The sequence below is a fragment of the Ambystoma mexicanum genome, chromosome 12 (genome assembly GCF_040938575.1).
Source record: "Ambystoma mexicanum isolate Mex_15411 chromosome 12, UKY_AmexF1_1, whole genome shotgun sequence".
Lineage (NCBI taxonomy): Eukaryota > Metazoa > Chordata > Amphibia > Caudata > Ambystomatidae > Ambystoma > Ambystoma mexicanum.
The window spans coordinates 767016751-767042991 of record NC_090936.1 but is presented as its reverse complement, the minus strand read 5'-3'; the positions used below and the strand labels follow the sequence as shown (position 1 = coordinate 767042991).

Sequence of the window (26241 nt, the reverse complement as noted above, 5' to 3'; positions counted from 1 at the left end):
GGAGAGGATAGTGTAAATGGTGGCATTAGGTGTTTAAATAGTTTCTTGATGGTTAATCAAAGCTTGCTTTTGTTTTCATAGCTGACATTTTAAGACAATTTTGTCAGTGAGTTCATAACTCCGGTACCACCTGCAGTCTAAAGTCCTAACTGCTCTTCACAGTGTCACGACTTTCAGAAAATCGTGTATTGTTGTGTTTCACTTTCTGCCTTTTAGAGGTGCTTTGACAACAGCAAGCTCCCCACGTTGTTTTGCTAATTTGTATACCATATTTTCAGGATTCTAATTGTATGTAGGAGGGCTCATGAGATCTAACCTAAAGCTCACCATGGAAAGCGTTACAGGATTCCAAGATCTAGATTTGGTGTGGGGTAGTACCTAAGTTGTACCCACTAGTTGAAGGGGGCTGTGGGTGGTGCAAGATTAGATGCACAAGGCACAAGTGGTAGGACCAAGTAAAAGTTAATAGGGGAACAATTATAATTGATGAAATGGATATACAACCAAATGTATCAGGTCTGGTCCATTTTGGGAGCTGCCTTATTGTATGGTAGCACATAGAGATTGTTATTGACCTCGTCTCAGCCAATCAGAATGTTTGGCCCACTGGTCCTCATTACAAGTCTGGCCATAAAACTGGCAGGCTGCCACCGCACTTGCAAATTTTTCTGGCGCCTGGCTTGCTGGTAACAGCGGGGGATTCTATCCCCACCTGTCCAGGAAGTCAGGCGCCGGAAAAATGGTATTGCCCATTGCCATTTGAGTCCCATAGGACTCAATGGGAATGGCGAACACAGTGGCACCAGCACCGTAAATAGCGGTGCATGTGCCTCCATTACGGTCTGCTTGCCGTGGTCGCTGTGCCCGGCAGGGCAGACCTGCCAGGCACAGCGACCCCGGCATGCAGACTCGTAGTATGTTTGACACTTCAATCCCCGCTCAACTCCTCTAGGCATGCTACAGTGCCATCTGGTGCAGGCAAAGTCACATGACCTTTTCTGGTTTTTCTTTTTGGTTGTCTCCCTCACCACTAGCTCTTCTCAACCTAAACATCCACAACACCCCCACGTTTAATACCAACCATCCCCCCACTCCATCACATCCCCATGCCACACTATTCCACTCTTCCGCAACCATACACCTCCAACACTTTTCTTTTTTGGTTGTCTCTCTTCTTGCATTATCAACACTCTACACCCAATCACCCCACAGTCACCCCCAATCCATACCATACTGCTCTACCACACCTCCCTGCCCCTATGCCGCCACACCCCTACACTGCTTTTTCTTTTTTGGTTTTCTGTGTCAGCTCTCCCCTCAAAATCCCTACAATCCAATCCTCCACACCCTTAAGCACCCACACACCTATTCCATAAAAACCACACCCCAGCACCCACAACCATTGCTCTACGAACCCAGATCTCCACTCCACTCTACCCCCTCACCAGTGTACCATTCCACTCCACCACAACTCTGCTTACTCATGCTATCAACACACCCCTACTTTGCAACCCCACACTACCACTCCACACACCACCAGAACACCATTCCACTGCATGTGCCGCAGCCGGTATGTCCCCATTCCATTTGAGCCCCCATAGGGCTCAATGGTAATGGGGAGGATGGTAGCAGCGGTACCATTCACAACGGTACCGTTGCTACCATCAAGTTCTACTCGCGGGTGCCGGTACGGCCAAGTGGTCAGACCAGTTGGCTGCCAGGGCATCCTCAAGCAGAACTCGTAGTATGGCGGTATGGTAACAACGGTGCCCGTACCGACACCGGCGCCGTTGTTGCCTTACTGCCATACTCCTAATGAGGCCCACTGTCTTTAAAAGCAGACGGGGAAACAACAATTACATTTCCAGGCCAGATTTCTTTCAACAAGACACTTCCTCTCTAAGAAGACGTTTTTTTTCTGCACAGTCCTATTTAACACATGAAAGTAACAGCTAAAATGTGGGAAAGTGCTATTACTTTCTTATAGAGAAAAAGCTCACCTTTACATGTCACCAAATGCATGCTCGTGTTCACCCTGTTTCAGTTCAACTAGGTTTGGAAATACAATGATTAATGTATGAGTGCAACAGTGTTATTTCACTACTAGAAAAAAAAACACATTCAATCTACTAACTCAGTAGCCTAATTACTTTTCCCCGAATTAAAGTACTTTTTTTACATCACCACCAACACTCCAAAACATAAAGGGGGTAATTCATGGATTATTTCCGCTGAAAAAAACAGGATTTGTGCACCTTTCATCCCGCAAATCCCCATTTGTTAAACAGGGATTTGAGGGCAGAATGGCGCACAAATCCCGTTTTTTTCAGCGCAAATAATCCATGAATTACCCCCAAAATTGCTACTACCACTATGTGCTCTTAGCAATATAGACCCCTAGAGGAGTTATTGTTACTTGGAATAATGGCCCTTCCCCACATTATTGCCTCTGACTCTGCTTTGGGCCATAACTTGGTGGCGGTATATTATCCCACGATAATGACCCCTCGCAGTCTATAAGGCTATAGTAATCATGTTTTTCTTGTCCCCCAGCTAATCATTAAATCAGCCACAATCGTTTCAATGGGAGTGGTAAATCTGCTACAGCTTCAATTATTTCATCTTGTAAACCAGATTTAGAAACTGGAGGTCTGTAAATTACTACAGTGGGTACATTGCACATAGTTTCATAGCGAGATGGTTCATAAACAATAGAAAAATGTCTATATTACTTTGATGTAAAATCGCAGGATAGTAAGGTAGCTCAGCCAGCTAAACTCAGGATCCAGACGTGAATACACCAAATCAATTAAAAGCGCATAGACTGTGACAGGTAAGTGCACTAATGGTTTACTTAATTTAAAAAACAAAATATACATTATTATGTTGCTGTTGAACTTGTGGTATCTATCATGAAGTGATACACAGAAAACCGATATTCTTTCTGAGTAACTATTCAAAAAGAAAACAAGCTGCTCTTTGTCTCTTGGACAGAGTGACTTGTCTGCAACCGTTTGTAAAAATATATTGTCCGCAGCTACAGCACCTTATATACACAACACCTGCTGATATGTCCCGTTACTAATATTTCTGATTCAAAGACACTTTACTATCATGTTGACCATTGGGTGCGTATTCATTTTTTCATCCTCCATGATTTGCTCCACTTCACAGGCAACATGCATTAAAGCCAACACAAACAATGCCATTTGGAAGATGCACATCTAGACCTGTTTTTTTTCTTGCATTCAAGATTTACTTCAAGGGAAAGTAAAACTGGAAATTCAATGCAAAGAAAAAAGCAGAACTGTATGAGCATCTCCTGGATTATGTGTGTCTCGGTGGCATGTATGACAATGTTTCAAATATTCTGTGGCCTTTTCTTGCCTTATGATTTTGTTTAATTCTTACGGGGTACACCTGACTATTTGTTGTGCTTCAAGTTGGATGGATCATTAGGCAAGACATGAGATTGACACATTCAAAATAGTTTTCATGATTTCTATGAAGAATTGCTAGCATGCCAATTTATCAACAAAAAAAACCCACTTGAATGGTCCATACTTTCTTGTTTCGAACGAGAATTAGGTATTAGACCGGGGTCGATGATCCGAGAACTATATATGAACATTTGCATATTTTCACGGTATATTCAGCACAATTCTTCATTATTTGTGGTTCAAATTGATCTCCTGAATCCCTTATCAATTTTGATATGTGATTCAGGAACTTAAATGTCATTCATTTTCATTTATTGATAATATACTTATAGCCCAAGGCTTTGTCTATACAACATAAAATTACATACATGCACATCAACATACATTTCATTATTATATATCCTGCAAAAATAGTCAACATAATACAATGTTAATTACAATGCAGTTTTGGTTGCACATAGGCCATACATGTCAACCTCTTCCTAATATAAAATCTGCTAGATAACTCTAAAACATGGTTCTAAAATACATCAATTATTACAAACCTTTAAAAATCATCAATATTTTCAAATAAAATGTCACCATATAATACATAAAATTAACATCATCGCCTTTCATAAAATATGGCCATATTTCAGACATATTGCTACTATCACTGCATTGTTATACGATTTCAAAAACGTTGAACAAATCTTGCTTAAGTTTTCACAATTGGCAAGCAAATGTTCTAATGTCTCCACCACATTACACCCACATAAGCGACAAAGTCTTTCTGTTCATGCTCTCCCCTGCCTTACTCCTACAACTTCCATAGTTTCACAAGCATTACATTTCATCAATAAATAGGTTCTGAATACATGTGCATTAGGAAATGCTGTTATATAAAGGGGCATAGACGTTTGTCAGCCAATATTGACAGTATCTCCCACTAACATTCTTAGTCGCTAATTTGACCAGATTTGCCTCTTTTATATACTTGATTTTCTATTTTAGCCAACATTTGAACTTATTTTGAGATACCGCATTTAATTATCTTTCATAGTCAGCTGACCATTTACTATGTTGTTTGATAATTTTCCCCACAGTGTCAATTGTGGAATACCTGTCAATTTCTAAGTAAGCTTGCATCTAGGTAACTATCACAGTATCATTATCTATCAACATCACATTTTCTAAACACATAACCATTTTTCTCACGCATTCTGTGACAACCCCTTTCATTTCAAATTCTAGATAAATATATTCAATTGTGAGGTTCGTAGGCAATCTAAATATTTTCCTCATCAACATTGCTTCACATTTTTTGAGATCCTTCAAATAGTTGTGCCCCCAAATCTCACAACCATATAATAAGACTGGCAAAATCTTAGCAGAATAAAACAGCAAGATGGCACGTGTGGCATTTTTCCCTATAAATGAACGTATTGCAATTGCTGACTTATGCATTTTCTTGTGTAGCTTGCCAATGAGAGTCCCACTTAAAATGTTCATCTATTATGACACCCAAGTATGTGTACACCTTTACTTGTTCCAATCTAATATTTCAATATACCAAGAATAGTGTTTTGTTGCTTTACCCACACTAAACACCATGGGCCGCATTACGAGGTGGGCGGAATGGGTTTAACGGCGCTGGTAAAGGTGCAGGCGCTGTTAATCCCATTCCACCCTATTACGAGGATCCCTTGCGGGACCCGCTCTGGACGTCTGGTTTTACCAGATGTCCAGAACGGGTCCCGCGAGGGGACCAGGGAGCTAACAATGGGCCTGTTATTAACAGGCCTGTTTTTAGCTCCCTCCCCATTCCCATTGAGCCCTATGGAGGCTCGAATGGAAATGGGGAAGGACCAGGTCCGGGTTCCCTGAAGGAGGAAATACGGGGCCCTCCAAAGTTGGAATGGCCCAGTATTTCCCCATTCAGGGAACCCGGACCCGGACACGATTTTGGAGGCAGGCATGCCCTTATTAAGGGCATAGCTACCTCCAAAGTTGTACTGAGGCCCCATTACTTACTTTTTTGTATATTTACTTTCAAGCCATTTAGCCTGGCATATTCTGCATTTAGTAAGTTTTGGAGACCACATAGTGAGATTTACCAATAGCAAGTCAGCCGACTATGCAAGCCAACTTATCTTGGCCATTCAAACCTTAACTGGGCTAATCGACAAGTTCATAAATTGCACATACATGTCACCCAGGTACAGGTTGAACAGGGTTGCAGCCATTCTGCAACCATGTTTAACCCCCCGACACGTATCTATGGGAGTGGAACGTTTACTCCTGGCATCTAGGCGAATACGAACAGTAGTGTCAGCATATACCAGCATTAACATGTTCAACAATCCCATGGGTATAACCCACAAACTAAGTTTCCTCCATAGTCTATTCCTAAGAACAGTATCGAATGCTGCACTAAAGTCGTTAAAAGCACAATAGACACTAAGTTCCCGTCGTTTCCATGAGTATTCAATAGCTGATGTTGAAATGAATACATTGTGCATCGTGTTAGTTTTTGGTCGAAATCCTATCTGGTTTGCTGGCAGGATCATCTTTACTTTTGTTCCTAAGTTCAGCACAGCTAGCAAAACCCTGGCAAATATCTTTGGGGAGATATCCAACATTGCTAGTGTTCGATAATTGTCAGGAGTGTCCCAGGGCCCTTTTTCATACACAGCGAGCAAGTGGCTCATGTGCCATGTTTCGGGGCTCTTCCCATTATGTCCTATTTCTTTAAATAGTATGTAGAGTATGTGTGCCCATAGTTCAGTTGAACATTTCAGTAAAGCATTACACACCGCATCGAGGCTTACAGCTCGAGACTTGTAGAGACTAACTACCTCTGACTGTATATATTGTATATTACTTCTACAAAATGTATAACTGCAAATTTTATATATACTGTAATCTGTAACCTTCCTTAAGCGCCCTTTTACTCCTGGGTTTGGAGCGCTATATAAATAAATAAACAAACAAACAAACAAACTTATTGAGCTTTTCTATCATTAACACAATATCCAATACACTTGTTTCACAACTCCATGTCACACTTGGTAAGGGAAAGGGTTGATCACTTTCCGCACCAGATCCTATGGTGGACTTACTGGCTTGCCAAGATACAATTTATGGTCAATTCCCTTTTTTTTGCCCCACGCAATGTATCCCTAGAGCAGTGTTTTTCTGTTTAATGGCAAGATTTTTCTCCACTGTTCTTGCTCTTGGTGTCTTTTATAATTTTGCAACTATAATCAATACACTTGTTTACACGCCCAAATCTGTTTTGCTGTAGTTCATATCTTGCTACTAGGTGTCTCAAGACTTATCGCATAGGCCATCGACTGACAGAGCAATTTCTTAGCTTCTGAGATGGCCTTACCACATTATTGGTGATTTCCCAGGACCTTGTTTGTTCGCTCCAATGTGGAGGTACAGGACTTTCTTGGGCTTTTATTCAAACCAATATTTGCCATGATGGCAGAAAACAACTCAATTAGATTAGGCTCATTAGTGCTATCACCACATTTCATAATAAAACGTGGAAAATACACCACCGCTTGTCGATGTAGAGATGTGAGATTTTTTATCATGCCACTTGCTTCTATTTTGGGCTTCATTTAGCACTATCTGACCATTTTTATCATATGTCGCCGGTGCTTGATTTAATATTAAAGGAGCCAAAAGGACACAAAGTGGAAAGTGATCACTCTCATGACGATGGATTATAGCCATGTCAACTGTGAGTAAAAGACCCCTGTTGTTAGTAAATACATAGCCTATTGTTGACATAGCATGCCCATCTGTCCGTGTTGAAGCCATTTTTGCATCGCCGGGGCAATTACCATTTAATCTTGTCAATCCATATTCTTCTATAATTTTGGCTCATGGTCTTCCCTGGCGATTTGAAGTATTATTACACACCGCTTCCGAACTGATCATACGTCGTTTTTTGTTGGCCTTGTGTAGACAGGGGTAAATGATCTGGGAAATATATATGAACATTTGCATATTTCCACAGTATATTCAGCACAATTCTTCATTATTTGTGGATCAAATTGAGCTCCTGAATCCCTTATCAATTTTGAAAGGTGATTCAGGAACTTAAATGTCATTCTATTTTACTTACTTACTAAAGCTAAGCGGATGGGGCCTGATGGCTTACACAATAAACATAGGAGAAATACTATATTCTGCTATGACATAGAAGAAATACTACTGTCTGTTATTCATGCATTCATAAAACTAGCAGACCATATCTTATGCCATCCTTGTTACAAGAATCTCAGCAAAACCTCATATTTGTTGTGTAGGAGGAAGGGAGATTTTTGAAAAATAAACACTTTTCCTGCATGATCCTGCACTCACCAAGAGCTTCTTTTATAAAACATATAGCACTGTCCTGTAATCGTCTCCCTTACCAGGTAGGTATTGAAATGCTTACCTGTGGGGGAAATGCTTGTCCACACCAACTCCTGTCTAGTGCTGTGGACGTGGATGGCAATATCCTTGTGGCACCTGCTTACTAAGTAGCCCAGAAAGGCAACATTAATACTGCAGTAAAGTGGTTTAATACTAAAATAAAAGGCTGGGTTTGAGGAAATGCCGACCTTGGAATCTACATTCTCCACACTAAAAAAGGCCTAAAGGGAGACCCAAAAATAAGGAACCCAGTAGGAATAACATTAAGGCAATATGCAAACTAAAGGCTAGTAACGCAAAACAAAAGAAAAACACTGTTTTCTGAACTCGGAAGGTGTTCTGGGAAAGATGTTAAATATGTGTAAAGAATCATTATCATTACAATGTGTGGAGCAAATACCATGTTGAAAACTGGGAAATCCATAGGACTAGGCAGGTTTCCTTGTGAGTTCTATGAACCGTTTAAAGGGGACTTGGCATCCATACCTTCTGATGTATGTAGCATTGGTATTCAATTCTGCTTGTTTTTAGATCTGATGAATGTGTCAAAAACTATCCTAATTCGGAGATAGAGCAAGGACCAGCAGAATGTTCAAACTATTGCCCAATCACATTTTTAATATAGATATCCAGGGGTCACAAAAAACTAGTACAGCATTGACCCTATGTTGAAAGAAGATATTCAGTCAGATCAAAATTGCTTCACAAAGTGCAGGTCCTGTTTCACAATATTAGACAAATGTGCAATATTGTACAGTTGTCAAGTCAAAACAATGAAATATGTCATGCTATTCAGTATGCATTGATGCAACACAGGATCTAGGTTACTGTTTGGCTTAATATCTGCAATGAACTTCGGTGAAAAGTTCAGAAAAGGAGCAAGTTCATTGTACTCTGGATGCAAGACAGTTGTGCGGACAATTTTGCTGTCAAATGGGAACAGCTCAGCATGCATAAAGGAACCATAAAGGAACCAGGGATGGCTTCCAACTCTCACACTTGCTGTCTCGTATTACTCTTCAGTCACTTTTTGATGGCATCACTATTGGTCAGTAATAGTACAAAGGAGAGTGATAGGTTATACTACTTATGCTCCATACACAACTACTATTAGCGCATCCATGACCAGCCATAAAGGTGAAAATAGGCACCCAATTTAAACCTCCTTTGCCTCTTAAGGTAGGATGGGCGAAGGGCAAGCTATATTCTTCCTAGATACGTAAACCAGCACGAAAAAAACACAATGAACAAGAGCACAGTAATACCAAAATTAAGTGAGTTTCCACATGGGGTTCTTATAAAATATAGGTACTTTACTATAACACAGATAACTAACAATCCCACCCCACTTAAACACATATGCTGCTAACTCTGAGTATACATGACGGGAGGGAGGAAAAACAAGCAGACATGCAGGAAAAGGAAAACAATTATAGAATGGATACATAGACATTTCTTTTTAAAGTAGGAAATGGTATGGCAACTCTCTCTGAGGACAAAGCAATACATGCTAGCTAGACAAGCCTTTGTATGGCGGTTCAATAGTGTTGAGGCAGTCTTCTTGGTGTTTTTTTCGATATAGCAAATCGTGGGTTTGAAACAACAGGCGCCTCTTTTGGGTCTCAGCACTGGTGTTGATAGTGCTGTTCACGGGCAGCTGACTCAAAGAGCTACATGAACTCTGTGTTATGTGTAGCTTCTGTGATCTGGCCCACCATTTTCTTTACAAGGTTTCTTTTAAGAAGTAATTATAATGGCCCGTGCTGTGCAGTGCTGTGGAGTGCCAGGATGTTCAGGAAGTAACAGCATCAGACTATTTAATGAGTACAAATAAGTGTTCTGTTTGGCAGATGGTATAAGAAAGGACTGACACTAACTCTTCCTGTACGATTTTAGAGAGCCTGCTGCAGATTAAATATAGTATGGATGCATGCTGTAGATATTCTGTAGAATGTTTTCAAATACTGCACATGAAGTGTTAATGTTGGTCCTTGCTTAGTCTCACTGACGAGCACAACACAAGATTTGAAACTAAAATAATTTTGTACGGATTATCTGAGCTCCCATGACCTATTCAGCAGTTTTTAGTTACACAATGTTCAACAGTTAATCAACATCTTCTCACCTTTAATATAGAATCAACCAAAATGTTTGAAATGTTCACCCTGGTAAAGGTCGCAGAAAAAAGCAGTAGATCAGAAAAGTCAGGTTTTGGCTTGCATACACACTCCCTGTTTCTGAAGCCAGCAAAGAAATCTCTACCAATCCAATATATATATATATATATATATATATATATATATATATATATATATATATATATATATATATATATATATATATATATACATATATATCCATTATTCAAATCTCTCACACTGTATATATTAAAAGCATTTAGGTGTTCATCTTTTTCTGTTCCATACACATTTTGAGTTTCCTTTGTTGCAGCTTTCATTTTAAGATTTTAACCCAGCTTTTATTGTATGCAATTTATGGGGGACAGGTAAGTGAAGGAAACATGAACTTATATATGCAATATGCATGTATGTTGACTGTATACTGACTGACAATGTCTGTGATATTTGTTTAAGGTGTCAGATAATGCCAAAGTTGCCACATTCTTTTTTAATTTCAATTCGAATGGCACCAGAAATGTAATGGCTGACTCTTTGGTATTATTTCACAGGCTTTGATTCTAGTTAACAATAAAATCAAGAAAATCAGTCCAGCAGCTTTGAACCCATTGACCAAACTAGAGAGATTGTACCTCTCCAAGAATAACCTGAAGGAACTGCCATCAAATATGCCTAAATCCCTTCAAGAGCTACGAGTCCATGAAAATGAGATCTCTAAAGTTAAAAAGTCTGTATTTGATGGTCTGAGCCACATGATTGTCATGGGTATGTACATAATGAATGAATATAAATAGTTAACTATTGCTCATATAAACCTTTATATGTTTTACCATGTTGAAAGCAAATGATTACAATTGTACCTAGGTTCTACATTTTCTGTATTCATGTAAATGAGATGTTTTTAATTGTGCCTTAATAGCAGCTCTTACTAGCCCACAAAAAGGGTTAAGAGGCATGACAGAGTGAGGCCACCTAAGAGAGGTGAGAGGAATTAAAGAGATTTAATTGGTAATTGGCACACAAATATGAACAATAGGTCCATTCCAACCAAAAGCCATAGTTGACAGGACTGGCAGAATTGAGGCCGCGTAAAGAGGGGTGAGAGGAATTAATAGACGTAATTGTCATGAAAATATAAAAACTAAGTCCATTATCACCACAAACACAATTTACAAGCCTGTTTGGAATAACAAATGCACACTACTCCACCTAAACAAGGAAGACAACAAATCTAATAGGGTGTACCTGTGGAAGGCAAATCCAAGAGGGGAATATAGACTTTTTTTTTTAGATAAGTAACAATCTCATTGCTACACAGTTACATCTGATTTATATCACCTGTGGAAATATTCTGATAGTTATAGCCCACATTCCAAGCAAGATGATTGGCAGCTGAATCAAGAACGCTTAAACCAAGCTGTTAATTTAGCCATGATCATGTGTTCTGAGGGCCGTAAAAGTTGATAAAGGCTAAGGACTCTAGTTCATAGGTCTGAGGGAAGTGAGGTCCTTTAGCAAGGGCCCCAGGATGTTAATGGTTCCATGTGATAATAGTGAATACAAAAAATTAAAATAACGAAACAATATTGATTCTTTTTATTTTTCGATTAGGGGGTGGCCTGCCAAGCCCCGGTTTTCCTATTTAAATGACCAAAACCCAACTCATGCCCCCTCTTTTCATCCCTTACCCCAACCCCATATACACTTTTACCCAAAAATTAAATATTATTTTGTTATTTAAAGTTTGTTAAAAAAAGTGATTCGTTATTCTGAATTTGTTAGTATCACTGTACACCGATGTTAACATCCCTGTATGCCCCACACAATGTGCAGAACTTGTGATTATGGCTGTTAGCACTTTGGGTTAACATCCTGCTAATAGTAATGTTTTGCTCCAAACAAAGGGTTGCTGCATGTACGTGACCCATTGTTTCAAAGAAACACTTGTGCAGCATGGTTTTGAGGCGGTATCTACTCACTCATAACTCAATCAAAGCCCTTTCAGAGACGGAATTGTGCAGACAGCAACAGTTTTATTTTTCTTCAGCCGGCTTGGACAAGTTACTCATGCCACAGGTGTCAGAGTGTGTCCATTTCGAACAAACCTTTATAGAACATAAAGTATATCAAAATAATTCAATAACCTCATATTATGGTAATTAGCAAGACAAGGTGTTTTCCATATTTTCTAAATCACAAGACATATTTTTGCAACTTTAAAACTAGAAAATAGCAGGTTTGAGTGTGACACATGTGCTTCACACTTTTAGCACACTTTGTCCAAGGTCATCTAACCTAGCTTATCTGCTTCCACCTACTGCCACATTTTATTTGTAAAAAAAACCTTTGAACACCACAGTTAAAAAATGTATATTCCTACCATTTAAACTGCTGAATCACAGCCTATTGGCTTCTGCCCAAGCACTCCCTTTCTGAGCTGCACACGGCCCTATATAATTTTATTTGTTCAATACTTTAAATCTTCATATAGCTTTGAGGCCTTTAGCAATCTATATTCATTTAGAAAGCAATGGATTCTTTTACTATTATTAGGGGCCTTATTCTAATATTTGTGTCTATTGTCTATTGTGTGTGGGCAATATTTCTTATGCCAGAGGGAGCTGTGTTCTCTATTTTGTATGTTGTGTGCAATGTTTGCATTCCTTTATTTCTTATGTTGTCCTACATAAATGTGTGTAGTGTCTCCTATTTTCTAATGTACCTGCCTAAATGGACAATGCTTCTGGCTTTTATAATGTGTTCTCTATTTTGTATGGTGTGTGCAATGTTTGCATTACTTTATTTCTTATGTTGTCCTACCTGCCTGAATAGACAATGCTTCTGGCTTTTATAATGTTAGATAGGACGGCAGGCCACATGCCCTAAATGATGTTTTACGCTGTCTATCACCAAAGAGGGGTGGTCCATATATTCCACCTCAAAATAGTTATTTACCCTTCCCCGCATGCAATACCTCTGCATCCCTATCTCAGTCACAACCTCAACTCAGTGCTCTGTCTCAAATATTGGAAATATCGTGAAAGATACTTCTAAAGAACCAATAGGGTCTCCAATCATAATATATTTTTCTTATCTATTGTATATGTATTTTTTTTTCAAGGATGTAGCATAGTTTGCCCTCTTTTATTATATGTGTGTATATATGTATCCCCAAAAAGTTAAATTGTTTACTTCCATCTTGTTCCCACCCCTGGTGTCCAATTAAATGTTGACTTACATGCATGAAAAGTGATCCTGCCACTACAAAAAATTGAGAGATATCTTTAAAAGACATTTATATATTTTCTCCTGAGGAGGCCCACCAGCTCATTCATTCTTTTTTTTCTTCTCTCCTATTTTCCTCTTTTTTTCCTGTAGGCAATAGGTTATTAAGTATGCATTTGTACACCACATTCGTTCGTTTCCCCACCCTGCAACATTTCCTTTGTCCCTGTCCCATTTGCCAGTTCATTTTCTGGCCATAATCTCACCTAACTTCTGTTAGAACACCTTCCATTGGGTTCTCTTTTCTTCTCCATATTGGGTTTAAGAATCTTTTGCCAGTCCATTTTAGCTTTTTTTGTCTGCTTTGCAGCAAGTTCAGGGGCCCTTTACTTCACATAAGGGCCATGCCTTTGAACACACTGTCGTCTTGAGTAAAATAATCAGTGAAAGGGACATTGCCATAATTGGGAATATGAGGATGGGGGAGTACATAAAGAGTATTGTTTCCTTCAATTCAGCAGCAAAGGGCATCTGGCTGGGTCTCCTAAACCATTTTTATGACAGTTAGGGCCTTTCTTCCTGCTCATAGGCTCGTATGCAGAGGTCACTTGAAGCGCAGTTGTTCTCTGCCCATCTGAAATATAAAAAAAACTGGTTGAAAAGCACACACACATATGTCATTTTACCCTCACTTGCCCCAACCTTTTCATAAGTTCACACCCCATTTTGTCTTTCTTGGTGCCGTGATGAGCTCAAACATCATCTGCAAATGCTTCTCTTAATTGAAAAAGGAAACATTTCTCCTCTATTCTTGATAGAACTTATTGTACACGGTTGTGTCATTATTAACAGTACTGTGGCTAAATTGTCCCCCTTTTTTTGTAACCATAAAAAAACGAAACATACAACAAATCAAAACCAACAATGACACAAAAGGAACAGTCTTCTTTAGCTGCTGTTGTTCTTTCTTCTTGATGTATCCAGGGATAAAATGTCATTCACTTCCTGTAGAAACCAAATGGAGGTAAAAGTCATAATATACTAATGAATTGCACTGTACTTTCCTTTTAGGGCATGTCCTCCTGTCTTTACATGTTGGGCATTAGCCGTGCCGCTATATATTTCCTTAATGTGATGATGCTGGTATCATCTCTTTAAATCCATGGCCAGATAGAACGCAATCTCATCCTTTTAAAGTAGAAGCAATGGTGCACTATTCTTTGATTTGTAGGCAAGCCTGCCTTTAGCGCTCTTTGTTTTGCTCAAAATCTTTTCTGTACTATTCTTTGTGTAGTCCTTCTCCTGATGTCACAAGACTGCAGTCTCTTCTTTTTTTAATGTGTTTATTCTGGCAAAATACAATTAACACTTAGTGCTGCCCTTCCTACTCTAATAAGCCTACCTATGATGCTGGAAATAAGCACAGATCCGATTTAAGTGTATGCAAGTGTGGAATATATGCATACAATGTATTGTCTCTTCATTTTCATGACCCATTATTTCTTTGTTCCTTTACTAAAACATAACATATATCAAACATACTTGCAATACTTTTCATTAACATAATCATAAAAGGGTTACTCCACCTTCTTACATCCAGGAGTATTCTTTACCTTCTTCACTAGATATGTCCATACGTATGCATCGACTATACCTTATTAATCGTTCTTTGCTCCAAAAATGACACTTTTAAAAAAATCTGTATCATAAACCAACATTTTTACATAAACACATATGTATATATCACTTAAAAAAATGTTGTTAAAGGGTCGTTCTGGTTAAGTTGCACTAATAAAAACCTATGAAATTCAATGAAAAAACTTTGTTAAAGGGATGTTATGATTACAAGTAAAACCGAAAACCCCCAGAAATTCCCCAGTTATGGTAAGCTAAGCAACCATAACTAATGCCACCACCGTGCATTGCCTAGAGTGACTAACATTCATGACATCAAATATAACATCACAAACGTCATTGATAACGATAACATTTTATCAATGTATTTCATGTTTTTATTCGTGCAACTTAACCATAATGTCCCTTTAACCACGTTTTCTCAGAGAATTTCTTAGGTTGTTATTATTGCAACTTAACCATGATGTCCCCTTAACAATTTTTTTATGTGAATTTTACGGGTTTTTTCCAGTGCACCCTAATTTCCTACAACTTACTAATATCATACTGACCCCAATATAGCTACATTGTTGTCCAATTTACAAAGTTTCCCGGTAAAACTCTTCCATTTCCCAACTTCTTGCATCATTTTTAACACTTCTATACACTTTTAGCAACTTCTTCCACTGTTTTGAACAGCTACTACACCTATTCTAACTCGTTATCCATTAACAATCTAGCACACAGCACATACTTAGAAGAATATTAGTAGAATTGCTTTTTCTTTTTAAAATGGCATCAGCTATTGCCATCCCTCCTCCCCAAGAGCCACCACCACCAGCTGGAGGACCCACACAACAAAAACAGTGCAGTAATTCAAAATACAATGAAGAGGACCAAGATTACCAAAGTGAAATGCACTGAGTGCAACATTGTACTCATTTGCAGACTACCTGGACAGTACTCCCACAGGACCACCTCCATGAGCCGCCACATCAAATCCAACCACTCGAATGCTCTCAGAAAGCTTGTTCCTTTCCTAGCAAGTAGTAGGCTGTCTTCCTACACCTCATCTTCCTCAACCAATACTGTACCCAGACAACCTACTTCTGCGGGATGCAAAACCCCACCAACTACCTTGCAAGCAATAAAAGAGACTGTGGATCCATATCTTTTGAAGACAACCGTACTCTCTGTAAACTGCAACACACCACTCTGCAGGGGGGAGCGATTTCAAAGTGCTTTTGAAGCTGTAATGAAAGAGCATGAGAAACACTGCCCCTTACCTTAGATGTAACACATGGCCAACATCTTCACCTGCCCCTCCATATTTGTGGTTGGTGTCTCTTCCCTCATTTCCCTACCCACCTTACTTTCTATTCAAAAAACACCAAAAAAATGTTCCATTAGGAACCAATTGGCACAGTTAAAAAACAGAACTAAAAAAATAATCTTATGGACTCCATCTACTTTACATTTCTCAGTAAAGTATATAGACTCAATAAGATTCTCCAATATTTCCCTTAGCATGTGTTATGCTAATGGGAATAATGGACATGTGTATACTAGAGAAAAATATAGGACAGAAACAATTTTCTGTCCCAAATACTTTTCTCTATCATACCATAAGGACGAAAATCGATGGACCTTTATAACTATCTGCCATCTCTACATTCCCCTTTCCAGGTCATGGATCATTAAAAGACCTGGATTGCATATGCACACCATTGCAGAGGGCGGGCCTTGTACCCTTTTTTAATTTTATATGTGTAACACTCCCTCAAAGCTTGCTTTCAAATAGTCACACATCCATCCACCAATCTCTTCCAAAAACTGTACATATAACCCAGTCAACATATTAAGCTTCCAAACACCAACTGCCACTTAACAATCTTCTACAAATCTTTTTCAGCTGTATTTCCCAGTATTTCCCTTACGTACACAAATACATTGTACACAGTGTTCCTATAGATGCACATATGCATTGTGCAGTAAGAGCAGTGCATAAATAGAAGGGACAGTACGGATGGGCAAGTGCTCATGAGCACCGAAGAGGAAAGTGCCAAGGGATGCCAAGGCGGAACACCACTGGCTAACTACTGGAGCAGAGGAGTCCCTAACCATAACCATAACATCCCTTTAACAGTTGTTCTGTGAATTTCATAGTTTGTGTAATAGAAAATGTTTCATGGTGTTACATCACTGTATATAAGTTATTAATCATTCCTCTCTATATATGAAAGAACTATAAAGCTAGTTTAAGAAACATATGTATTGCTATACATACTTATGTCTATCATTATCAGCAGAGCTGGGCCTGCAAATCATTGTTCAATTGCCTACAGCATAAGTCTCCACCATGACCCCAAATGAACCAAACCACCCCTATTCACTGCACCTAGCTCAGTGTCCACTATACCCTAATAATGTAACCAATGGCCAGTGTTCATGGCTTGCAGCCATGGCCAGTCTCCAAATCCATGGGCATGGGCTTCAGCCATGCTGCATTCCCCAATAAGCAAATCAGAGTACACATTTGTGTTTGCTGAGTGCCCAACCCACTACCCAGACACCAAATCTATATCACTAGTTTTTCTACTTGTATTCTTACAGTTTGGAAAAATAAAACACTAGGCATATTTCCAAAAACATGCTTTCAGGTCTTTGCAAATGCTTGTTGTGGAAGTTTGTTGTAATCTAGTCCACCACTTCATGCTGTAACCGTAAGCAGAATATCATTTCACATTCAAACCCACTGCTTCGGCCATGCCCCATACCCCAATGAGCAAATTACAGTATACATTTCTCCCTGATGGCCAGGGCCATTGCCCAGACACCAATGTTATATCACTGTGTTGTGTACTTATATTTTCACACTCTCAAAAAATAAAACACAGGACATATTTGCAAAACCATGCTTTGAAATTCTTGCTGACCCTCCTCTTGCATTTTTGCTGCAATCCCATCCAGCACTTCAACCTGTACAAAGGAGCAGCTTTGTTTTTCCCATTCAAACCAATCCCAATTTCAAAAAGGTTTAACATATAGCTGGTCCCTGATGGCCATTCCCACTTTAAACCCATTTCTGGTCCCTCGTGGTCATGGCGAGTAGCCAGATGTTCCGGGTCATGGCATGACCCGGACAATCTGGCCACTGCCCATGGCTGCAGGCTATACCTCAGTCACCAAAGGTATGTCACTATCTTTTGTTCCTACATTACATTATAACACTTTAAAGAAAATAAAACATCGACAAATTTGCAAAACCATGCTTTCAGGTCCTTCCCAAAGCTCCCAACACGAGTTATAACTTAGCCCCAACTTGATAAAATCCGTTCAGACTTTGCACAAATCTTCTAGGTCAGGTGCATAATCTTTCTGCGAAATGTTGTCAACATTTCTTCATATGGAAACAAAGTTATAAGCCATCTAGATTTGTTGAGACCCCCCCTTCTAATTTTGCCCCCTCTTGACAAAATCCCACCAACCTTTGTAAAAAGATCCATATCTAGGTCTAAATCGTTTTTCAAACTGTGCAAATTTGTTAAATGGCATCACATTCATTAGCCTTTGAATTATGTTGGGACCCCCCCTCCAATGTTGTTCCCTCTTGACAAAACAGAACCAAAGCAGATCCATTCAGAGTCAGTACTGGAAAATAATTCCAGAATTTCATGCCGTTTCATTGAGTGGCACCAACGTTATAGGCCATTCAAAAGCTGCTTTTCACCAACCCTGTAATGCAGAAATAGGCATATATGTCCCTGGACATCTCAGATGTTTGCAAACATCACAGGACTGCCCTGGACATCTGGACTGTTCGCAGACATTGGACTTGAAAAGCCACCCATTTGTTGGACTTTTCAAGGCCATATCCCATCCCATCCTCATCACCCCTCGCCTCCCAAGACATTGTTTCCAACATGCCTTTTTTTTCCAAAAATCTGACGAACCTCACGCTTTTCACCATCCAATCAGCAGGCACGTCCGATGTCACGTGACCATCACGTCATCCTCTAGACCAATCGTAGACCCACCCGCGGACCGAACAGGGAAGTGAGTCCGTGGACCAAACACAAATATCACATATTTTTTTGTACCTACATTTTGGCCATTTTTTAAAAACTATTGGATGGATTTACACCAAATTTTCAAAAGCACGCTTTTGCCACCAAGCTGCCACTGCTGCTGCGAATATGGTGAAAATCTGCCGAGCGGTTTGGGCTGCAGGCATGGGCAAAATTGTTTTGCCATTGTGCCTATGAGAAAGACCACACATTTTGGGACCCGCCCTATAATTTTGCCCCTCTCAGCACGAAATCACACCAAACTTTGCAGAATTAATCTGACGGGGCCATATACTTTTTTTTGCAGTTTTGTGGGTCCAGGGGGGCAAAGTTATAAGCCACCCAAAAAGTGGTCTTCCGATGGGTTAAGCAACTTAATCATAACTATAGGGCACTACCACAGGCCCTGTAATATATAATGTTCTTGTTACTTACTCTCATATGTTGTTCTGTGCACTGGCAGGAATTCTCTCATTATGTTTTTACTCATAACTCCTTCCTGAACTTGCCGGTTGCATGTTACTGTGTGTCCTTTTAGATCTTGTGACCCCTCCCCTATTGTTTTAAAAATGCTCCAAATATGCTACAAAAATGATATGCACTTTCTGTTCTCTTATGTTGTGTTTAGCAGGACATAGGGTTACCAATTCTTAAATTGGTGGTATACTTGCTTTGTGGGAAAATTGTCTACTATTGTGGAGGGTATATATGTTCAGGGTATGTGATAGTGTGTGTGTGTGTGTGTGTGTGTGTGTATGTTGCTCTCCCTTTTATGACCCTAACCTAAAATCTGTATGTTTTTCCAAATGTCATGCACAATGTCCTCTCTTTCTACAGCTCCAAAGTGCCTTCCTCTTCACTTTTTCTAATAAATCACTCATCATAAGTACTACTGATCCATAACATGCTCAGTATTTAGGCCAAATCCTCCTAAACAAACCTTTGTCAAATCAATCTATCTTTATTCTCCACCAAGAGCATCACTGTTCTTCTCTTTTATTTCCCTCATGTTTGCAGCTCTTAGCTTGCTTGCACTCATTGGTCCTTCTTTATCATCCATGGTTATGTTTCATTTGAATAAAATCTCTATAGGTAATCATAAAAATCTACACTTTATTCTTGAAAGCCATGCTAATCAGGGTGTGTGTCCCATAGAAAATACCCCTTTCCTGGCTTTAAAATACTAATGTGACTCCTTGTGTAATTACATATTTAATTCCTAAAATAGTGCATGCAATCCCTGGGTAATTACTCAAAATCTCTCCCCGATATATCTGTTAATATGTTGCAAATAAATGTAATAATGGTATAAACAGATAATGCTCCCCTATCCTATAGAGTATGTAACTTCAGTCTTCCGCTGGAGAATGTGCTCCCTCTCATTACTATTACTTCCCCCATTATGAATACAAATGTATGTGCCAGTGCATACGTATTTCATGACACCATTGTAAAAAGTGCAAAAATCTTGTTAATTCCTGCTGTACTCATGTAAGTGTTTGCTGTGCATTATCTGGTGTCACCTGCTATTGCATTACCCTTCTCTGTTGTGTACTTTACATTTATGGATGTACTTCTATTCTTGGTGCGTGCCTGGCACCATGCGTGATCTTGGGTATGGTATTTGAATAATTCTGTGCTATGCAGTGGGGGACATGCTGTTTCCCCTCTTGCTGTCCTTAGTTACTCTTCTGACCAGTGTTCTCACGGTCTGGATATTTGTAGCGCTATCATGTGCCTGCATTGCAATCTCTATCTCATTCTTGCTCTCCCATGCCTGTTTCTTTTCTTACCACCATTTCACTATCTCTTCTTCAACAATCACTTTCTCATTTCCCTCATTTGACTTACTTCATTGCCTTCTTCTTGTTACAAATTCTCTGAAAATAAACTGGATACATCTGCTCTTCCTTTTGATAATGTACACACATGAAAGAGCCCTTCCAGTTGTTGGAATAATTCATATGCTACCTCCCTGTGCGTATTCATTGTATGTTGGAAAACCATTAAACAGGGCACCTTTCCCTTTTCAATATTACTTTTCACCAATGTGCCTAAACTTTAAAAATGCTTTTTTCATTGCTCAACATGTCTTTCTTCCTTATCTGTGTGACTACTCCAGTGGACATTTATAGTATATGCCCTTTAAATATGCCCCATCTATTACTAGTAAAGGTACATACAATGTTTAAATGGGAGTAAATTACACTGGGGGGCTGTGAGTTGTGCTAAGATAATGTCTATGATCAGGTCCTAAAAAAAAGTATCTGGCATATCTCCCAAAAATCATACATAAATAAAAAAAACCTTAATATGTGAAGCAGCTTGTGTAATTTAAATAGAACATGATCTAATGAGGCCAATCTAATCCATATATGGGTAATGACTGGGGACAAATTCTAGTGTGAAAAAACTGTGCTCCAAATATGGTTCATCATGCATTACTTTTTGGCCAAAACAAAAATACTCACAAATATAGACCCTTAACAAATCAAAAAACAAGGGTCCATATACTATACAGTCCATTACGTATCAATCAAAGGCATCCCAAGGGCACCATCTCAACATAGCACATAACAAAAAATCAAATCTTGTTTGTTTTCCCTTTAAAAACATCAAATCTCGGATTCCGTCAACTGGTGTTGTTAAATCAAATAAAAACTGACATCCTTAACTCATAAAACACCATTATTACTGATATATCTCTTAAAAAACTTAAAAATAAAATTCAGTTTAATGAGTCTAGGCTATCACATACTTTTTCAATGAGAGTGGTACTGAGCCCCTGCTTGATTTAAAGCTCTGTATCAAAAATACATGTTTTCAAAATATATCACCCCAATCAGTATATGTTCTTCTACTGACAATATCAGTACAAAATAACTTTACCACTATATACAACATATTGCTTCATTCTCAAAAAAAAAACTGTTTTACAAATCTTAAAAAAAACTATTTTACTCATAAATCTACACTATACATGCACACATTTATATCATCTCTAGCCCTACTCATTCTTATCTTGTATAGTCCAGAACCTACATATTTCCAATCTATTTTTCCCATATGTACTATTATGTGCCTCAAATCACACCTGCTAAAAAGTCATTCATCTTATTTTTTTTAATTAACCTCCTTCATAGCCTTTGCTCCTCTTACATTCACAGACTATCTATAACAACCACTATTTGCCTCATTAAAAGGTCCAATATCTACTTTTACACACCCTCTCTGTGTCATTCGCATTATGTATATTTTTCCTCAAACCACCTTTTCAAAACTTGTCATCTCATTCTCAAATCCAAATATTATTATTCCCCAGCCCTACTGGCATAATAAAGTGGCCTCAACTTGTACTCCAATACTTAATGTATACTACATTGTACATGCAATACTTAGCTCCTCTTCATTCTTGGTAGCATTTTAACATATGTTTCTTTTTCTCCTCCTGTCTCTTCAATGTGAGAAACTGAACACTCATCACCTTACTGATTGAGCTATCCCAGGTTCAGCCACTGTTCTCATTTAAGGAATGAGGCCTGTTCTATTATCTGTCTTTCGCAAACACATAAAAAACCCACATCCTTTGAATTAGTAGCCTGCAAGCAAAAAGGGAAAACCCATCTCTGTTTTGTTTTTTTCCTTTTCCAAAGTTCTTCTTTGAAGTCTGCTAACACAGCAATGTTATCTCTGCCTCTATCAGACGACTATAAATTCTGCCGAACATTAGCTGAAATGTTCGCATAGCAAATCACTGTGTCTCCATTAAAACCCCTCCATTTTTAGCTAAAATCCATCATAGGATATGCACATTCTTTAGGCCTAAATGAACTGCACTTGAAAAACGTAGCTTTTTTAGCTCACAGCTGTTAAAAAAAGGATTGCTCTGCTACCCTTTCAATTAACCCAATCCATATTCAGGCCATTTGTTTTTCTGAAACTGCCTTTACTGATCAAAATAATGTGGCTGTTATCTCTGTAAACGCAGCCCACAGCTTAGCTGGGGACAAACTGTGTTTCTCTTAAAACAAAAAATGACATTTGTGATGTCATCTTTGATGTCCTGGGTGTTAGTCTAAGCAGTGCATGGTGGTGGCGCAAGTTATGGTTGCTTAGCTTACCATAACTGACGAATTTCAGGGGGTTTTCGGTTTTACTTGTAACCATAACGTCCCTTTAACAAAGGTTTTTCATTGAATTTCATCATCTATTTTATACAATGCAATTTTCCCCTTTAGTTTTTGTTGCCTGCACAATTTCATACTTTTCCCAAAATCTGGTTCCTTCATTGTGGCGCTGCAGAGCCTGGAAAAGAACACACCACCAGACATCTGCTTTGATTGAAAGAAGTCAGCTTGGTTCCTGCACCATCTCCACACTATGCAGTGCCGTACATCATTGGATATCATCAGAAAAGACCTTTAGCTCTTGCTTTTAATCTGTAACAGATTCAAAAGTGTTGCTTTGTGGTCAGCGATAAGTTGAGGAGGCGTCTTCTCCAAGTCATAACTCAATAAAAGCCCGTTCAGAGACTGAATTGTGTAGACAGCAATAGTTGTATCTTTCTTCAGCCGGCGGGGAGAAGTTACTCATGCCACAGATGTCAGTTATCACAGCAAGGACTCAAAGCTTGTCCATTTCAAACACACTTTTATAGAAATTAAAGCATTGCGCAATAATTCAATGACTTCATATTATGCTAATTAGCATGACTATGGGCCTCATTACGACCCTGGGGGAACGGGGTAACGGGTGTCACAAAAGGATGCGGACCAGTTAAACCCGTTCCGCCACATTACGAGGTCTCCTCATGGGACGCGGTAAGCACGCCTGGTAAAACCAGGCATACTTACCGGGTCCCGCTAGGGGAAGAGGGAGCAAACAACGGGCCAACTCGTAATCGGCCCGTTGATTGCTCCCTCTCCCATTCCCATTCAGCTCTATGGGGGCTGAAATGGGAATGGGGAAGGTACAGGTCCTGGTCCTTGGAGGGAGGAATTACCGGGCCCTCTGAACTCGGAATGGCCTGGTAATTCCTCATTCTGGGAACCCGGACCCAGAGGCGATTTCGGCGGCAGCCATGCCGCCAGTAGCAGCATGGCTGCCGCTAAGGTCGTAATGAGGCCCTAGGTGTTTTCACGTTTTCTAAATCACAAGATTCTAGTTACAACCTTAAAACTAGAACATAGCAGTTCTGAGTTTGGCACATTTGCTTCAGATTCTAGCGCACTGTGTCCAAGGTCATCTCGCTTAATTTATCTGCTTCACCCTACTGCCAACGTTTATTTATTTAAAAAAAACCTTTGAACAATACCATTACACATGGTATATTCCTACCATTTAAACTGCTGAATCACTGCTTATTGGCTTGTGCCCAAGCACTCCCTTTCTGAGCTGCACATGCCCATGCATTATTTTATTTATTCAACACTTTAAATCTTCATGGTGCTTTGAGTTCTGTAGCCATCTATATTCATTTAGAAAGGAATGGATTATTTTCATGTTATTGTGGGCCTTATTCTAATATGTTTTCTAATGTCTATTGAGTGTGGGTAATATTTCTGTTGTCAGAGGGAGCTGTGTTTTAAATTTTGTATGTGTCCGCTATGTAAGCATTCCTTTGTATTTATGTTGTCCTAAATAAATCTATGTAGTATCACCTATTTTCTAATGTACCTGCCTATAATAAGGGCAGACTGGCTACCTCAATGGACAATGCTTCTGACTTGTATAATGTTAGGTTGTGTGGGTTGGGGAAAATGGTAAATCTGTGTGCCTCCCTTCATTGTTTAGGGTGGTTGTTCAGTGTGTGTTAGCCGGCTGCAATGACCTAATTATGATTGACATTCCCCTAATCAATCAATATACATTTGTGCTTGGTTTGCTAGTTAGGTGTGGCACTGTGCCATGGCCAATAAGTATTCAGTCAGCAGAAGTATATGTAAAATATGTATTCAAGGTTTAATATGAGGTCAGTATCATCATTCTAATAATAACAGTATTAGCATTCTGATACAATCTTTAAGTATTGTGTATTGTTGCTTGAGTCTTTCTTTTTGCAGCCAACATTAACCATATGGCGGCACACAGTGGTGTTTTGCCCTGCTGCAGGCTTTGTCAAGGCTATTTGGATTCAGTCGTTAGCATTAATAACACCAAGTGTAACTCAACCTGTTCAAGCTAATAGGTGGTTTTGATTAGGTAGAATTGTGCATCAAGTTTCGACCATTGTCCTATTTGGCGTTAGTCGTTAGCATTTGAAACATAAATAATATGTCAGCCTGTTCAGTTTTACAGGTGATTATAAGTTGGTAGAATCATGCATACACTTATGAATATCAGTTAGTGTAATTGTTCAGAGCATCTACAAGCATAAGTATTACCATTATCATGTGTAGTACAGCACACAGTTTACATTGATCATGTCAGGTATATACATATACATTTGGACCGTTCAAGCAACCCATTTGTCTTTCAGATTAGCGTGACGTGGACTGGATCTCATTTGTGAGTGATTCTTGGTGCTTATTGGTCATTGTCCATTTCTGTTTAGCTTGAGGTGTTTGTGTCGGTGTGAGTACACCGTTATATCCCAGTTCTTAATTATATAGTGATCACCCCATTGTGGTGTGGAGATCTGGTGCCTATAAGTGGACATTGATGCTTCAAGAATATTTAACCTAACAGAACAGGCGTATTTGTAAAGCACACGTTCACCCCCAAAGGGGCATCTTAGGGCTAATAGCAGATGTTTATTGTTACCCAATGTAATGGTACTCATTTGATCGACCCCGGAAGGATGAAGGGCTGAGTGGACCTTCTGGGATTCGAACCTGTGACCATGGCGTCAAACACAGGTTCCTGTAGTGGATACATTAGTCCACTGAGCCACAGGCCTTAGTGACTACCTAGGTCCATGACAGGAAACAAGAACTATTTATTACAGGTGTCACATGCTATTTTCCATTTCATGTTGTAAGATTACTTATAGAGTGGGCTGTGGTGTAAGTTACCTGGATAATATCAACCAAGATCCTTGAAATGGTTCCTTGGGTTGGACCCTTGGCCCAAAATATCAGTCTCAATTGCTGGACTATTTCTGTTGGGAGAATGAATTATTATTAATTCTGTTTATTCTGTTGGTATCGTGGTCTACTCCCGTCAGGAAATTTGCTGAGAGGAAAGAGGACTAGCAGTTAAACTGCCTTAACTGTGCTTAGTATTAACAAACTATGGGTGTGTATAGGTCTACAATCCAATGGTGACTGTGCCCCGATAGATTAGATATCGTAGTCTAACTCCTGTAGACATCATAGTCTCACTTCTGTAGGTTAAGAATTACAT

General features: G+C 39.2%; 1 protein-coding gene across 2 annotated transcripts in view; it reads left to right on the top strand.

The window, feature by feature from the left end:
• The window catches only part of DCN (decorin), a 189491-nt gene that overhangs the window by 135972 nt on the left and 27278 nt on the right, over nt 1-26241 (top strand). For both annotated transcript variants that reach the window (XM_069629267.1, XM_069629268.1), the window contains exon 4: nt 10543-10756. In XM_069629267.1, coding sequence (XP_069485368.1) covers nt 10543-10756 — 214 coding nt within the window. The remainder of the gene's footprint in view (nt 1-10542; nt 10757-26241) is intronic.